This window comes from Typopeltis vanoorti, chromosome 3 (assembly GCF_054136105.1).
Source record: "Typopeltis vanoorti isolate ZY-2024b chromosome 3, IOZ_Tvanoo_1.0, whole genome shotgun sequence".
In the NCBI taxonomy this organism is placed as follows: domain Eukaryota; kingdom Metazoa; phylum Arthropoda; class Arachnida; order Uropygi; family Thelyphonidae; genus Typopeltis; species Typopeltis vanoorti.
In genome coordinates this window covers 66,972,666-66,985,182 of record NC_143551.1, presented here as the reverse complement: position 1 = coordinate 66,985,182, position 12,517 = coordinate 66,972,666, and the positions used below count along the sequence as shown (strand labels likewise).

Here is a 12,517-nt window from a genome sequence, read left to right as displayed (position 1 = left end):
TTGTTTGTAGATAAACAAAGTTGCAACATTTTTAAAAGTATTTTTTTTTATTCTTTATAAAACTATTGAAGAAAACTCAGTTTATTTACACAAATAAGTGCTCTCGAATAACAGAATAGTATTTATTTGCTTTATCCGTGTGATTGGCAGATATCCCTGGCGAGATATAACAATTTACCCTATAGAATGTCTTTGAATTTGAGTTTCTAAGATCCGGGTGTTCTTCAGAAGAGACTGTTGATTGATATTTTCTTAAAATGCTGCACAAAATCTTCGAATTCCATCAAATTCTTCCACCTTCGATGACTAAACTAATATTGCAGATCTTCTTGGATCAAATCCAATATAAAAAAATTCATATAAATTTATTCATTTGACCACTTACCACACCAGCTTTCCTTATTATGTTATCTATTTCCCTATTAAATATGCAATCGTTAATTAAAATTGGGGATAAATAATTGAAATAAATTATTTTTTCTATAAGTTCTCCATTGGAAATGAAATTAACATTTCAGAAAGATATCCTGCAGACTTGTGCTGGATTTTTTAAGCGCATAAAGTATACACTTTTTCAATTTTAACACCAGCTTTGATGCCACTTTCCTACATACTATTATTTATATGATTGAAGAGTAGAGATAGTGTGCATGCTTGTCTTACACCCACCTGCTTTCACATCAGACCATCTTCCTGTATTCCCTTCAATTCTAACTTCTGTTTGCAAATGAATTATAAGTTATATATTGCTCTTTATAATGTCCCATTTACACCTAATAATTGTACTGTTTTGTTAGCTTTTCTCTTGGCACATTATTATATCTTTGCAGATCTAAAAACTTGAATACATTTCCCAGTTATATTTCCATGATTTTCGACAGTATAATATAAACACCTGATCCTGATCTGATCTATTCTTATTCACGTTTCCCTTGAACATTTTTTTCTTAGCCTCTTCTCAAGCATGCTTGCATAAATCTTATCAGGAACGTTCAACAAGAAACATTCTTCTGTAATCCTCACATTTAGCTTTATTCCCTTTTTTTTATATAAATAGGGACTATGAGAGCTACTCGATCATCTGAAATTCGACTTTCTGAGCAGGACATCCAAATTATGCAATGGCAGCCACTGTAAAACCTTTACACCTCCAAACGCTGTATAAGCTATATTTCTCAACAAATAGTGCAATTAGAGACAACCAGGATAAAACGGAACTAACTAATGAATCACATTCCCTCTCCAACAGAAACTGCTGTATAGACTGAAGCAAAACCATATGTTTGCCGGTGCAACGTATGGTTTTGCTTGGCACCACTCCGTCGTGAACGTGTTAAAACTAAGAAGTATATAGTGAATGTGTTTCAGATATTATGGAATTCGGTTGAAGAGAATTAGCATTTCAACTCAACTGTTGGCTTGCCTTTGTCTTTATTTGGCGTGATCGTTTGTTAATACCGCACCAATCATATGCACTTCTTCATAACTGCTCTATCTCTACTGGCCTACCATTGCTGTCTGTTTCGTGCTCTTCCTTCTTATTAGTCATTCGAGAAGGATTGTTCATTACATATCTCCAGTCTTGTAAATGACTGGTAATTTTTGCTTGAAATAATGGGAAAGAAGATGACGCTATTTGGGTAGATGACTTTGACGATGCACACAAAGAAACTGTTCTCGATGCCAAAAGTAGTGATAGCGAGTAGGAGCTTCTTGGTAAGTCGCACCATTTTCAGTTCTTCTTTGAAAACTTTAGTTCCCGAAAATCCCGCATATATCTCGCACCACGATATTTTAGCTTTAATTTTGGGGGAAAAATGCGAGTTATATTCAAGTAAATTACGTTAATTTTTTTAGCTTTCAAATTCTTACGTGTGGATCATTGGTTAAAGATTGGATTTATAAAACTCACAAAAGAGAGCAATATAGAAAATACAAGTAGTAAGCAACAAGAAAACGCTGATATTGCATCTGGATCAAATGAAATTGATAAGGGTGTGTCGTCTGACATCTCTACATAATCAACTAAGAAGAAGAAGATGAAAAATCTTAAGTATGATATGAATTACTTGAAATGTGGATTTTCATCGAGAGGAAATGAAGAGGACCCTATTCCAAATTTTGTTCTATTAAAAATAAATGCTATTTTTTTACATGAACATATAAATTCAAATAAAATAGACATTTACAATGAAATATACTTTATTTATTTATTATTTTGATAAGGGGGTACTTGGTAATAATGAAACTTTAAGAAGGGGTATGCGGATATCTGAAGTTTGAGAAACACTGCTCTAGTACTATAATGTTCTGACGACTATGTTCCTCTTGACTCTTTTCTACAATTGTTCTCTACTGCATATTTTATTTAATGAATGATATTTGAAAGTAATACTGTATCCATCCAGGTTATCTTCACATTCAATGCCATCTTTATCATCTCTGATTACTTTTTAGAGAACTCTTCTCTCCATTTCTAAGCTTGTTTCTGTAGTTTACAGAAGATCTTACCATCTTTGTTATATTTATCTTCTGTATTCTTACCAAAGTCTTCCCATTTGTATTTATTCGTTACAGTTTTTATTTACGAATATATTTTAATATTAAAATTGTTCAATAAAATTGCTCCTCGATGGATTTAAAAATGTTTTTTTATTTTCAGATTCTCCAACCCACTTAGCAAAGTATACGACGACAAACATCCAGATGTCTTCACCTCAACGAATTTTCCAGCAGGTCAGTGTGCAACTCAGTACTCAACAGAATCTCCAGTCTCCGGTGATTTTGCTTTACATTAATTAAATTTCATTCTTTGTTAATCACAGCATGCTAATTGATTTGTGAATAACAATAATTCTTTACTCATTTATGGTTATTTTAAATTTTACGAGACTATTTCTTGTTGTAATGATTACACATTGCTTTTAGATTTTATTCAGTATGAAATCTGCAAAAACGTTTGAAGATTCAAAAACAGTCAGTACAGCACATGCTGATTGCTTACAATAATATTTCGTATTTTTCAGTACCTGGTATACATGGCCTTCTTGTTATTGATTTATAGTATTGTCCAGTGTATTGCACATATACGCAGCCATAACAATTATTAAATCAGTGCTGCATGAGCCAATCGGTTCTTTAATTCTGTGAAATTTCTAGTACTTTGATGTTCTGATTTTTGTTTTGCTTATTTTTGTTCCAAAAAGGAAGACCTTTATACGTATTTGAGTACCATAGTATTATACAGTTCACAATAAATATCTTTAAAAATCCTTGGTACAATTAGACACATTATACAGCTGCTAACTGTTAGATTTCTAAAGTTCAACAAAATACAACCCGCTGTACTTACAGGCCCACGGTGACTAACCACATTAAGGGGTGACTAACCACTTTATGGATTATTGTGTGTAGATTTTGTTATATTGGCAGTTTGCCTGGTTGTGGAGTGAATAACCCTAGTTTACAAGAGGAAAAGCCCCTTGACCTCCGTACAAGGCCTCATAAATAATCTTCGCATCCTAGACGGGGTGTTTCCCAAAAAAAAAGAGCTTCGTCGAAACCGGACTGAGTCTTTCTAAAGTTCATCACCACAAAATGAGAATATGACTTAGCCATGAGGTCATTAATATTTAACTTTGCATTCACCACAGAGCCTGCTTAGCATGGTTAGTAACGACAGTGTCATTTGGTTGGAAAGACTTTAATTCAAATCTCGTCCGTACTAACCGCTAATTTACTTTCAACTGAAAGTGAGTTAGCGGTCTCATACTGAGGTGGTTTCCCCCCCCCCCCCAAAAAAAAAAAAACAGGCCAACTGACCTTAAGAACACACGCAATTAACAGATATCCTGGTCTCATGGAATTAGTTGCTTCGGGCTTATTATATCAAACAGACAAAAAAGTCATTCACTGTGAAAGAATTTCTTCTTCTAAAATACGTATTAAGATCTGCTTGAGAACTTTCAGCTGTAAACATCTTTCGAATGGACAACTTTCCAAAATGATTTTGTAGAATTAGAAGATTAATTGGTAGGTTATTTTGTTTGTTTCGTTGTTCTTTCATGTTTTAGCAAATCGGTGATTGATAAGGAGCTATGCTACAGCTGCGATTTAATAACACATTAAAAGGGACTTTTAAACAAATATTTAAAAATCTTGCGTTTATGGGAGAACTTTTAAATGAACAAGTTAATTTTTTAAACTCTTTTTTTTTTCAACGGTTGGTTAAAATTAAACTGTGTAATATTTTAATATTTTCCTTAATCGCAGCTACAGTACAGCTCTTCGTTTATCTCCACTTCGCTAAAAAAAAACACGAAAAAGCGACTTAATAGACAAAATAACTTAAATTAATTGGCATTAATTAATAACTTAATTAATGCCAATATTCTGCTAATTTTGGAAAATCAATTGTTCTCTTCGGAATATGTTTACAGCTGCGAGTTCTTCCATTTCACGACTCTTATTTTAAATAAAAAAATATACTCGAAGTACTTCGGAATACATAAATGACTGATTCATAGAGATGAAAAAAAAAAAAAACTATAGTAGAAAAAAATGAGTGATTTTTGGTTCTGTTGATGTTAATACCATGCAGGAAACATAAGTCGCATTTTTTTTTTAAATTCATCAGAGTTAAAGAGCCGAGGACAGTTTAATTCAAAAATGCACGGAAACACAAAAAGCCATAAAACAAAAAATAACAAAAAAAAAGTTAGCATATTATCACTGCATTTTCAATGATCCATCGGATGGTTGAATAAAACAGATGAATCACCGAGGAATCAGTCAAGAAAACGAACCCAAGTTGTTAAAAGAGAAAAATATGCAATCTAAAGAATATTAACATAAATTTAGAAAACGACCACTATACTGTAATTTATTTAACAACAAAAGTGGCAGCACACCTGACAAAACAGAAGCTTTCAGTTTGGACGATGGTGAGAGAGATGGACACCAGCTGCTTATCAATTTCCAAAAGTTCCAGCTAAAAGAATGTCGTCCGCTCTCTTTGGAGAATGAAAAGGCGTTGGCGTAGTTGATTATTATTTGTTATAAAAAATAAACTTGATCGGTTGACATCATTTGCTTTATTCGTAATCATCGACACGTTATGGAAAGATCCAATCTGCCTTAGTAGGACGGTTCTAATTTGGGTTATGACCTGAAGTTGGAAACTACGGCTCTCTCACCAGTACCATATTTTATTCAAGGATTTATGCTTAACTACTGTTCCAGATAAGTTTTCTGATTCCCTCCCTCCCCCCTTCCCCAACCAAGGTTTTATTATCGCCGAGAGAATAGTCGCATTCGTGCTAATGCAAGTGAACCAAGTAAATATAAAGTAAAAATGTAGCCGCAGACTTTATGTGGATATTTCTTCATCAACATGAGAGGGGAATAAATTGGCTGGAAATTCTTTTTGAAGTTAAGATAGTTTTTTTTTCTTCTTCATATGAAAGTCTATTTTAGCATTGAGATTCTCTCTGAATATTTAATTTATATGATTTTGCTATAAATTCTTATAAGTTACTAAACACGTTTTCGATAACTTACCTAGCAAACAAATATATCGCATACGTTGTGAGTGAGTTTTATTCTTCCTTTTGAAAATTTGAACATTCTTGGTTAACATGCAACATTCGAGTCAATTTTGGTTCGTAATGAAATTGCACTACAAACAAATAAGTGTGATTCTCTGTAAAAAAAAAAATAATAATAAATTAAAATAAAATAACGGGCTTCACACGATGATATATCAAGCGAGATAATTGCCATCGATCTGTGTGAGAAAATCATGTCGCTACCACGCTGTCCACAGGAGGCGTGAAGTAGCATAAAATGACCAGGTTTAGTTCATGGAGTAGGATTGTAGGCTTTCTGGCTTAGGTAAACCAGAAAAGCCAAAAACACTTGGAAAAATACAGATTAAAATGAGCAAATATCTCGTCTTTCTTAGCACTTCACTTTTGAATGAATTTAGAATTATAATTTCGTTATGATTCGGGATTTTGAATTGCTTTGGGGTTGAAAAATTTCTCTCCGGTAGCATAATAATTTAGGAGTTCCCTCCGTGAATCGCTTGGGGGGGGGGGGGGGGGAGCAGGAAAGTGTAATTCTAAAACTGGTTATCTGGTTCATAATTCTGTCTATCGATGTAGTAATTCTGAAACCGTGATATTGCTTCCCTTAGTATTTCCTAAGAAATAATTCCGATCTTCATACTGAAGAGAGATTCTTTCAAACTTGACCACAGTGCCCTCTTACGTCAGATGTATACTTCTCGTTTTTGTGGCAGCACCGCAAAGACAAAAGTCTACTTCTGTCTCTCGATATATAATTCGCAATGTTACCGTAATCGATACAATATTTTGAAGCAGTGATGTGTTCAATCATTTCTTTTCCTTCGTATTCTATGTGAATCGATCACCACCCTCTACTATGCAGTCACAGAATACCGTACTCAATTGAACATATTAAATAACATAATCTTTTTTTTGTCTTTTGCTTGAGTAGAAAAAAATACATATTTATATTTGCTTATCTGCTTAACTGTGCATGCGCTAACAAGTTACCGATTCATCTAAGCCTTTTTTTTTTGAAATTATATTTATCCCTATTCAATCCCTTCACTGTATTTCTCGCGATGTGCTAACTAAAACACACCATAATATATTAAAAAAATCCCGAGGATTTTTTTCTCGCCAACTGAACAGATTCAATTTTTTGGCGTGATTTACACGCACATATGGTTGTAAGTGTATCACTAATACCACGAATAGGCCATTTCTATCTATTTCTCGTTAATTTTACAATTTTTTTTTCTATTTTGATTCATTTTTACGTAGTCCAGAAACCCTGCTCTACAAACATGGAACTTTTTGCAAGCCATTTCAGATCTCCAGTAAGTCGGGCAGTGGTCTCACATTGAATGATGAAACTCACCTCCCACCTAAAGACAGTCACACACATCCATGATCACAGCGGGATCGAACCCGCGTGTTGGTTGGAGAACAGGTACGTTAGCTAGCCGGTCAAAGGCTGGCTTAATATCGTAACGATAGTTGTGGACACACACACACACTCTCTCTTTCGAAAATCCCATAATGAATCATTACAAGCTTTTAATTATGGTATTTAATTATGTTAATTATTTTGGATAAAAAATGTTTGGATCAAAATCGACTTTGAACTGACTTTGTTATCAAAATCCACTCAACCAGAACAGTACTAACAATTACATAAACGCTGGTGGACGTAGAAAAGTTAACCTGCTAGGGTTATGTTGACAGACGTTTAGAAAAAAAATTTCCAGATCTGTGCGTTTCAAATAACAGAACTTGTTTATCCATACTTGATAAAGGAGGAAAAAAAGAAGATGGTTGGTTCCTTTAATTTTGGAAATCATTACACATTTTAATTCTAATGCTGGCTGTTATTCATTTGTTTTCAGTTTTGCTGTCTGCATGTTTCTCGATTCTCTTGCTTTCCTTTCTTTGCATGTCTTTTACAAGATGCCACATCGGTAATGACGGGGGTGACAAGTGTAATTAACTCGATAAAAGACGACCCTGCATTGCCGACGGTCTTATACTCATTAAAAAAAATCAAATGAATGGATTCGCTTGAGAAATGAAACCAAAGTCTAAAAGATACCTTGATGTTCCCCAGCGGATTGTTAATATGTATTCTGTATTTATGCTTTTTTTTTTTTAATGAAGGATTTAGCAATGAACCTCCTTTTCTTATTGCAGGTTATACGAACATCACGCGGAATGCTCTTGCAGAGAGGATATACGAAAATATTGGTGACAACAGTGATCATACATACGAAAATATAATTACGAGAGTCGCCTATAGAATAAAGGAGGTGGGATATACTAATATTCTAATATTTCCTTCTTATTTTAATACTTTCCTTGCCTTTAAAAAAAAAATGCATGTGCAATGCTAATGCCTAGTCTCTAATCGCTTGCTTACCCTTTTTCTAATAATTTAAGACACAAATAGGGTGGGAAAACAAGCAAATTGACTGTTTAGATATTTTATGACCAAAGTGTGCACCACAACCATAGCATTCCGATAGTCTATTTTGTAAAGCGATCTCAACCCACTGGTATGCATTGTTCATTCCATTAGCTGACTATCGTATCGTTGGAAGTTGCAATAACCAGTTTGTGTTTTTAGTTGAATTTAACGATCATAATTAACCTCTTTTTTATCCAACTAATAAATGCCTTACATACCCCTTCTTCCAAGTGCTAATCAATATACTAACACACCAGGATTCAACGTATTAGGATTTATGCTGTACTTTGCATAAAATACACTCATGAGCCAAAGCATTGACTACCCAGCCTATTCCCGGACAACCAGACTCACGGTTGTCCATAGACAGGCTGGGTAATAGCGAGCGATTGTTTCCATGGACATTGGCTGCTAATTCTGATCTGGGGATATTGTTTCAGGTCATTTATTTTCTTTACATGGTGATTGTGTGGCCCGATGGATTTGGATTCTTCCACCAAGAAAACGCCCCAAGTCACAAGGCTCTCGTTGTGCAAGCATGGTAAAGACGTGTCCAAGCATTCCGTGTGCTCCCGTAGCCGCCTAAGTCTCTTCATTTGAGTCGCATCGAAAAATGTTATGGTCATTTGGAAAGCAGCATCCATTCGGTCGACGCGGTGCCTCGCTTGGTTGCTGACCTCCGGAACGTCATTCTGCGTAATTAGCTCCGAATACCTCAGGACGCTTTCCATGGTGGGACAAACTGTCTCGTAGCATATTGAGCCTCTTTTGACCGCTTGCAGTCGTTTTAGCATTGACTCCACCGTTGTCCTTAGGACATCACTTGCTTAGCCACAATCGTAAGAAAGATCCTTTGGTTAGAAAAAATGTGGGTTCGAATCCCCTCCTAGGATGCAAAGAGTTTTACAAGATCTTTTCAGCGATTAATCAGCTACTCGTCTCACAAAGAAGTGTCAGAGTTTTTCCAGTAACGTAGACAGTGGTTTAACAGAAAATACGTAGAGTTAATTTTGAACAGTCTCAATGATTGAAACACCATCCTATCAAAATATTGGGAATACCGCTCCATTTTGAAGAAAATTAATGCGGTTATGTAATATACCGACCGCTGAAGAAATGTAAGACCAAAAATGATACTGAATCCAAGATATGGCGGGTTGGCCTAAAATATGGTTACTTCGACTTGCTGTAAGACCCCGTTTGTTCAAGAAGACTCGATCATCAAGCAATCCAATTTGTGTGTTCTTTAGAGAGGATGAGCATATGAAATGATGATTGTGAGGCCAATTTATTATGTCTCTTAATTATATGCGTGTATGTTCTTCTTCCACCGGCTGAACTTTCCAGCTCAGAATTGGACCGGCTAACTTGAGTTCTGTATCACAAAACAGCGATCATAAACACGAGGTTTACAAGCATTGCTTTATGACTCTGTGAGTGAAGTAAATAACATCGAAAAATTGCATTGACCACCTCAGAGCTCTTCGGTGGCCACTGCACTTAAGTTAATTAAGAATATGGCCAACATGGTACTCTTCGTTAGTCGATCTTTTTAAGGCGTAAAAGAAGGAGTGCTGCACAAAGAGCCTGCTCAGAAATTTTTGAAGCAATCAATACGTCAAAAGGGACGGCACTGACTTGCTTCAAAGTCAATGTGAATTCTATTCTTGGTAGGATAGCATACAATATCCTGAATGAAGAAATTGAAATAAGTCGATTGTGCGATTTCTGTTTGAATCAACAACAGGAGCTTTCGTTAGGGTTAAAAGTATTTCATATAATCTTTTTTTAATCTTTGTTTGTTTATTTCTTCTTTTATGCCTTCGAATTTCTTGTTCCTTTTATTATTTTCCATTGAAGACTGGCGAAATTTTAAGATTTATTTCTTATGACAATAACATTGCTTTAAGATCACTACTCTCGCCTTGGCTAATGCATTCGCTCTTCGACTAATAGGATGCTCATTCGGATACCTCCACGGGCTTGGATGCTTTTGATTCTCTACAGGTGATAGATGAATTTCATTACTCGGTGTTAGACCACCTTTGCCGCTTAGTGGAGGCCTGAAGTGACTTGAAAAAATTCCACGTTTGGTTTCTAGAGTAGGGTTTCCGGACTATGTTAAAAATAAGTAAATAAAATAATAAAAAATTATGATAGCAAAATTATAATAATAAAATAGAATTCTGTAGACGTCCATGGTAAGCACGTATTATAGGTTTGCAACCTATCGTGGGTAGGAACACGTTTCAAAAAATAAATAAATAATAATAATAAATCAACTGGATTAATTATGCTAGTCATTCGATCAATTTTCGACAGTATGTAAAAGGTTAGTCTGTAATATTTATTGCATAAAGGAAAACTCCTCGAAAATATTAATATATATATATATAAAGATACGGTTAAATTTGAAACGGTTTTTATGTCACGTTTTTTTGTCTCCGGCTTACCAGCCGGGAACTCGGGGGGGGGGGTTTGAGCGCCGTAGGCGGCAGGTTGGAGAGCCCCCTATATATACCAGGTGATCCAAAAGTAACAGAAAAAGTAAAAATTCAATAATTCGAAAAGTGTAGACATTAGCACGATGCGGTTTTCACAGAAATGCACAGAAAGACATGGGATTTTTTTAATAACAAAAAAATGCTATTGTCAGAATAGTTACATTTGCCACCGACAGGTGGAGCTTCAGTTGTGTCAGTAGTTTGTATATGGGCGCAGCACAGTTCGCAACGTAGCTAGGATTACAAATGTTCAATGTGACATAGCATCGAAGAGGGGTTCAGCTGTAATTTCTGTCACATGATGGCGAATAGCTTCTTTCAACATGGCCAATGACGTCGCCCTTCTTTTGTACACCTGTGACCTCAAGTATCCCCATAACCAAAAGTCACAAGGTGTAAGGTCTGGAGACCTTGGTGGCCATTCGTGCGGGAAAAGCGACTGAGGACACGGTCATCGCCAAATGTCGATCGCAGCAGGTGCTGGACAGGACCTGTGATGTGCGGAGGCGCTCCATCCTGCATGAATGTTACACTATGGAGCGCTTGCCTCTCTTGCAAGGAGGGAATGATGATGTCTCATAACGCTCGCATGTAACAGAAACAGTTCGAAATGTACCGCTGTGGACTTCCTCAAAGAAAAAGGGCCTTATAATGAACGACGCAGTGAACCCGCACCACGCTGTCACCTTTGGCTGATGCAAAGGGGTTTCCACAATTTCCGGATCTGTTTAAATAGCGACAAGCAGCAGCTCCCGGACCGCTATAGCGACACCTGTCGGTGACAAATGTAACTATTCTGGCAAATAAAATTTTTCATTATTAAAAAAATTCCATGTTTTTCTGTGCATTTCTATGAAAACCGCCTCGTGCTACTGTCTATACTTTTCGAATTATTGAATTTTTACTTTTTCTGTTACTTTTGGATCACCATATATATATATATATATATATATATATATATATATATATATATATATATATATATATATATATATATATATATGATAAATTATTTTTATTCCGTGAAATCGTCAAACGAAGTTTCCACAATTAAACTATAACGCACAGATGGCCATGTTTTGAGTTGCTTTGCAGACATCGGTTGAACAGTTATACGACGTGTTCGAAGAAACGGTGAGAAAGGCACAAGGAGCAGCAAAGCAGCGAAACCCCGAGGCCAAGGGCCTAACAGGCCCTTGGCCTCGGAGCTTCTAAAGATAGTCTCAAATTCAAGTATATGGATTGCATTCTTATCTTTTGCCTTTGGCTCGAAAACTTTTTCTCGAAAAGTTACGCTTTGGGGCGTTTAACCCTTCTTTTGTGAATCCTTTCACCCCTCGTAAGTTTTCAAGCCTACAGCATTTAAGTACTGTCGATGAAGGGTTAGATGATTCAGGAACCTTGCTGTAGAGACCAACACGATACTTGCAAGCTATTTCAAGCTTCCGATAAGAGGAAAAAAGGTCAACATTGCCGAACGTTCTTTTGGAAATGAGGTTTTACGTTTCATTTACAAATGAAATTATCTTATGTCCCTTCGGAATCCCACCCCTTAAATTGGACGTACGAGGGTAGTATAATAAAACAGACCTGAAAATATTGTGCACTGATCAAAAACTTTATCAGGGTGCAATAGGAATGTCTCGTCTCGGAAGGTACATTAATAACAATGTTGCTCATTGATTTCCAGATGAAGTCCATTCTCGCATTATTCACCAAATTTTGTGATTCCCCAACACTGTTTACTTATTGCAAATATTGACCATAAATCTCCTTTCCTCGTAGCTATCAGATCCTTATTACATATACGTTGATTGTTTTCGATATTTGTATACACTTTGTTTAAAACAATAACGTTCACCTATTGCTCTCACAATAGAAGAATAATTGGTTTGTCCAAGTGCACCAGAACATTATTAATGCCGCAGAATCTATTCTACCGAAGTCATTGCACGTGATTCTATAACTAAGAGAATGCTCAC

The 12,517-nt window shown here is 35.7% G+C and overlaps 1 protein-coding gene across 6 annotated transcripts in view; it reads left to right on the top strand.

The window, feature by feature from the left end:
* Positions 1-12,517, top strand: part of LOC150108232 (adhesion molecule nephrin-like) — a 299,319-nt gene that overhangs the window by 269,033 nt on the left and 17,769 nt on the right. For 3 of the 6 annotated variants that reach the window (XM_090415684.1, XM_090415682.1, XM_090415681.1), the window contains 2 exons: positions 2,663-2,778; positions 7,758-7,873. In XM_090415684.1, coding sequence (XP_090271810.1) covers positions 2,663-2,778; positions 7,758-7,873 — 232 coding nt within the window. The remainder of the gene's footprint in view (positions 1-2,662; positions 2,779-7,757; positions 7,874-12,517) is intronic. The other 3 variants (XM_090415683.1, XM_090415686.1, XM_090415685.1) reach the window with 3 other exon arrangements.